The following is a 4,747-nucleotide window of genomic DNA, read 5'->3' as shown; positions in this document are numbered from 1 at the left end:
CTCTCATATCCTCGTTTCTACCAGTGTGACATCATAATGGCCACAGATGGGTCTTTTGGTAAATGGATATCACTCAGGAAGACCTTACAACCATTTCTCCTCTTCTATCTGCACAGTGAGAGTAAGAATGCTTGTTCTACATAACTGGAAGCTCAAAGGAGATAGTAGATATGAAGGCTCTTTGAGAAGTGAAATGTCTTTGCAGTAAAATTATACATGTATGGAGCCTTTTGAAAAGTAGGCAATTCCTAAGATTGCTATCTGTTCATAGGCTGTTGAGAGTCTTATCATGTGAACTATGACCTAAATATAACCCCTAGGTTCTCCTGATTTGGAGAAGAGCGAGAAATGCCCAGCTCAGAACCTTGGAGACAGTGCCAGCGATGGAAGAAGAGAAGTTGTCAGGAGAAAGTGAACAAATGAGGGATGTTCTGAAGTTCTTGCCTGCTGTGTGCCTAAGCACTACCCACCCCGTGTCTCTCTCTGTGGACCTGGTCTACTTGTATCCATGTGCCTTCCTTTCTTCACCATCTTCCTTTTTGCTCCTGTCTTCCCTGTTCCCTTCCTCCATCTCCCTCCCTGCACACCGTCCTTTCTCCTCCTCTCTTACTTTATCCTCAAGAGTATTATTAGTTTTTATGCAACAAAATACTTCTCTTCCATGTCCTTAATGTTATGTTATTCTTCCACTCATGTAAATGATTGTTTCATGTTACTTGAGATGAAAGAAATAAATAGGACTCTATTACACTTATCATGATGAGCACTGAGTAATGTATAGAATTTTTGAGTCGCTATATTGTACACCTAAAACTAATATAACACTAGATGTTGACAATACTGGAAGTTAACTGGTAAATAAATAAATAAAAGACTTTATTGTTTGCAAAGCTCTTTTCCATGATTTAATTTGTTAATCCTTAGGTCTTCTCACCCCATTAGAAAGCAATGTTCCAAATTACAAAAACAAATGACAGCAAAGAGCTTTTACCTATTTTTTATTTCCTAAATAGAAAAGTTCCTCTTAACTGAAGAGCTTCCTGAGTCATGAATCTGGAGTATCACCTGGTTGATTTAGCTCCTTATTTCCTGATCTTACTGTGGATATCTTTCTCTGATCCATTTTGAAGATGTTCATGATCATGTGTTGACTTAACTAGCAAATTCCTAATTCTGTAGCATGGTATTGGAGGGCCTCCATGATTACCTGTGACCTCTCTTTCCAGCTTCATTCCTCACCACCCCTCTTTATGTACCATTTTGTTTACATTTCCCTGACTGTGCCTTTCCTCATAAATTTCTCTCTGCTTAGATTACCCTAACTTCTTTTTACCAAATCTGCCAATTGAGATTCAACTAGTCCTTCAAGGCCCTGATCACAACTAAACCATTATATTTCTCACAACTCCTACATCCCGTTGTTAATGCTTTCCCTGGAGCACTCTGGCATTGTGTTGTTATTATTATTATTTATAAACCCATCATCCATCATGGATGGATCCATCCATCCATCAACCCATCATGATATATCTCTAATTCCTGCAAATTTAGTACAATGATTGCACATAATAGGTTTTCCACAAACGCTTAATGAATGACCAAACCTACCATCTCCAGCCTAAATTCTCTATACAAGTTATGAAAACAATTCAATTTTTAAGGGTTTTCATTACATTTTGGAGACAAATCACCTTCCTTATTAAGTACCAGATTTTACCTTAGCATTTTTGACATGATGTTTGATATGCCACTGCTAGGTGTTTTTCTACGTAAAATCATAGTTCTGGGAAAAATGAAAAACATCTGCCATAGGCACTTATTCAAACACTACAATCACATAAGGACTAGGCAAACATGATTCTGAATCTGATGCTAACCTTTAGGACGGCTTTAGGTTTTACAAAACGATAACATGACCTCAAGGCTGGCTTTACTTTTAGATTCCAGTAATCCAGAAAACACTCCATTTTATTTATTTTTCTGCGATGGGTCATAAAGTGTGACATTGACATGGTGGAAAAAATTACATCTGAATCCATTTGTAATTGAAAGAGAATATGTTTGATGATATATTTTGGAAGTGCCCCCTCTACAAAGAAAGTAGGAATCCGTTATATAATCATTTATTTTAAAATGTTAATGGTGTTTTACTAAGACTCAAGACATCTGATCCACTAATGTCCTCAAGTTTCTGCCAAGGTGACATCATAATGACCACAGATGGTCCTTTGGGAAATGGATATCATTTACTCAGGAAGAGAATGCAGTATATTTTCAGCTCAGATTTCTTAGCAACATAAGGAATTAATTTGGGTAAAATCAAAAGCCATTTCCTCTAAAAGCTACTGTTTTTTACCCTTTTCAAGTTCAGCAATTTCCCCCCACACCCAGATTTTTTTTTTAACTTTATTTTCACCCAGACTTTTTCATGTTTCCTTCTAAAGGTTTATATAACCTATTCTTAATTAAATTAAATTAAATTAAATTGATTAATTTAAAAAAATTTTTTTGAGAGAGAGACAGAGTGTGAGGGAGGGAGGCGCAGAGAGAGAGGGGACACAGAATCCTAAGCAGGCTCCAGGCTCTGAGCTGTCAGCACAGAGCCCCACATGGGGCTCAAACTCAGGAACCATGAGATCATGATCTGAGCTGAGGTCATATGCTTAGACTGAACCAGCCAGGTGCCCCTCCTCATGACTTTTTATAAACAATCCCTTTTTTTCTGTCATAAAGCTTTTTATGTTTATGGTGGTTTTTTGTTTGTTTGTTTGTTTGTTTGTTTGTTTTGTTTTGTTTTGTTTTTAAGTAAGCTCTATACCCAACATGTGGCTTGAACTCACTACCCTGAGATCAAGCGTTGTATGCTCTACTGACTGAGCCAGCCAGGTGCCCCGGGGCTTTTTTGTTTAAATAGAAATAAATGAAATACAAAATTGAGTGTAGGTAAAATAGGGACCAGAGAGGTGCAAGAGAGGTGGCTTGGCCCTGGGATTATGGGGGTGGGGGGAGGAATATGTACAGATGTGTCCATGATGGAGGAGAATAGCATTGTCACTTTTTCTGTCTTCTCAATCACCTTCTCCCTCTGCAGAAACCTGTGTCCCCAATGGCACTCCTAGTGACCCTCAAATGGACCCTAATGCCATCCTTTGAGATGAAAGAGGGTAAGTGTTCATACTATTCCACAAGTTGAGTTCGAGGTCTCCCTGAAGGGATGAATCATAGGTTAACTCTTTAGAAACACAGTTTGTGAATAAGAGCTGATGGATTGGATATTGATTAAAAGCCATGCCAGAGATCTTTTTTCTCCTCTTCATTTGCAGACTCTCAAAAACTGACCCTCTCTCAACTCTTGCCCGGCTCCTGGCACAAGTAAATAGCTAAGTGCATGTTTATGTTTTATCACAGCGTGAGGGGCATTTGGGGCAAAAACCATATATTTGAAGCAATTTAGAAACTCATCTTAGGCAATTTGCCAGAGAGTTAAAACATTAAACGATCCCTTCTAGGTGCTCCATATCATCACTTACTGTTTTAGCAATGAAGTCGATTGAGGATTGCAAGGCTCCCTCTGCTCCTATCCCCCACTTGCTCATTCTCTCTTTCAAAATAAATGAAATAAACTTTTAAAAAATTGCTATGATTTTACTTCTCTCTAGATAATAAAATGGTGATATGTATCAACATGGATAGATCTCAAAAACATAATGTGAGGTGAAAAAGGCAAGCGTCAGAATAATGTATTCAAAATAAGAGCATCTATTTAAAGTTTATCTCTTATTTCTGAGTACAAAAGTGTAGTAAAATGAAGACTGGGAGGGTGTGCACTCAGGAGAGTGACCATCTCTAAGGAGGGAAGAAAATGGAACTGAAAAGAGAACAGGAGACCTACATTTTATCTGTGCCATTTTATGTGTGTTATTAGAATATATAAAGCAAACATGACCATGCTACGGACTGAATGTGTTCCTCCAAATTCATATGTTGAGATTCTAATCCCCAGTGAGGTGATGTTAGGGGCTGGGGCCTTTGGCAGGTAGTGGGGTCATGAGGATGGAGCCCTTGTGGATGCAACTGGTGCCCTTACTAAACACACACACAGACTTGACTTTGCTTTCTCCCTCTGCTCCCTGCCGTGTGAGGACACAATGAACCAGACTGTCATCTGCAAGACTGTCATCACTCTGGGTCTGCTGGTGCCTTGATTCTGGATTTCCCGGCTTCATAACTGTGAGAAATAAATGTTTGTTGTTTAAGTTACCAGTCTGTGGCATTTTGTTATAACACCTTGAGCTGATTAAGACAATGACCAAATGTTGACATTTGTTCATTCTGAGTAGTGGACTATATAGGTGCTTCTTATATGATTCTCTGTACTTTTCTGTATTAAAATAAAACAAAACAAACACACAGGAACCAGAAAGTATTGAGCAAGAATTAGAAGAATGAATCAGGTATATATATTTTTTCTATGTCTGATCACTTTAATCTCCAGCTATTTCATTTAGTTTTAGATCATAAAATAATTCTGAATTTTTTCCAAGAGTCAGAATAGCCTTACGATAGATAACTACTTACTCTATTGTATTCAAAAAGCACTGGGGCGCCTGGGTGGCTCAGTCGGTTGAGCGCCGACTTCAGCTCAGGTCACGATCTCGCGGTCTGTGAGTTCGAGCCCCGCATCGGGCCCCTGTGCTGACAGCTCAGAGCCCGGAGCCTGTTTCAGATTCTGTGTCTCCCTCTCTCT

The 4,747-nt window shown here is 38.8% G+C and overlaps 1 protein-coding gene across 1 annotated transcript; it reads left to right on the top strand.

Moving 5' to 3' along the window:
- On the top strand, positions 1 to 3,630 carry LOC144616464 (uncharacterized). Its single transcript, XM_078447628.1, has 4 exons — positions 1 to 121; positions 3,092 to 3,164; positions 3,324 to 3,372; positions 3,510 to 3,630. The coding sequence occupies exons 1-4, from the start codon at positions 47 to 49 to the stop codon at positions 3,628 to 3,630; spliced, it is 318 nt and encodes a 105-aa protein (XP_078303754.1). The 5' UTR covers positions 1 to 46.
- The last annotated feature ends 1,117 nt before the right edge of the window (positions 3,631 to 4,747 follow it).

The sequence above is a fragment of the Panthera onca genome, chromosome B2, assembly GCF_046562875.1.
Source record: "Panthera onca isolate mPanOnc1 chromosome B2, mPanOnc1 haplotype 2, whole genome shotgun sequence".
Taxonomy (NCBI): domain Eukaryota; kingdom Metazoa; phylum Chordata; class Mammalia; order Carnivora; family Felidae; genus Panthera; species Panthera onca.
The sequence above is the reverse complement of the archived record's forward strand: the minus strand, read 5'-3'. Positions and strand labels throughout refer to the sequence as shown.

Coding starts and splice junctions, on each gene's coding strand:
- LOC144616464 (XM_078447628.1), top strand. CDS start 47: ATGGGTCTTTTGGTAAATGGATATCACTCAGGAAGACCTTACAACCAT. Junction 122..3,091: donor CTTCTATCTGCACAGTGAGA/GTAAGAATGCTT, acceptor CTCCCTCTGCAG/AAACCTGTGTCCCCAATGGC. Junction 3,373..3,509: donor TTGCCCGGCTCCTGGCACAA/GTAAATAGCTAA, acceptor GATCCCTTCTAG/GTGCTCCATATCATCACTTA.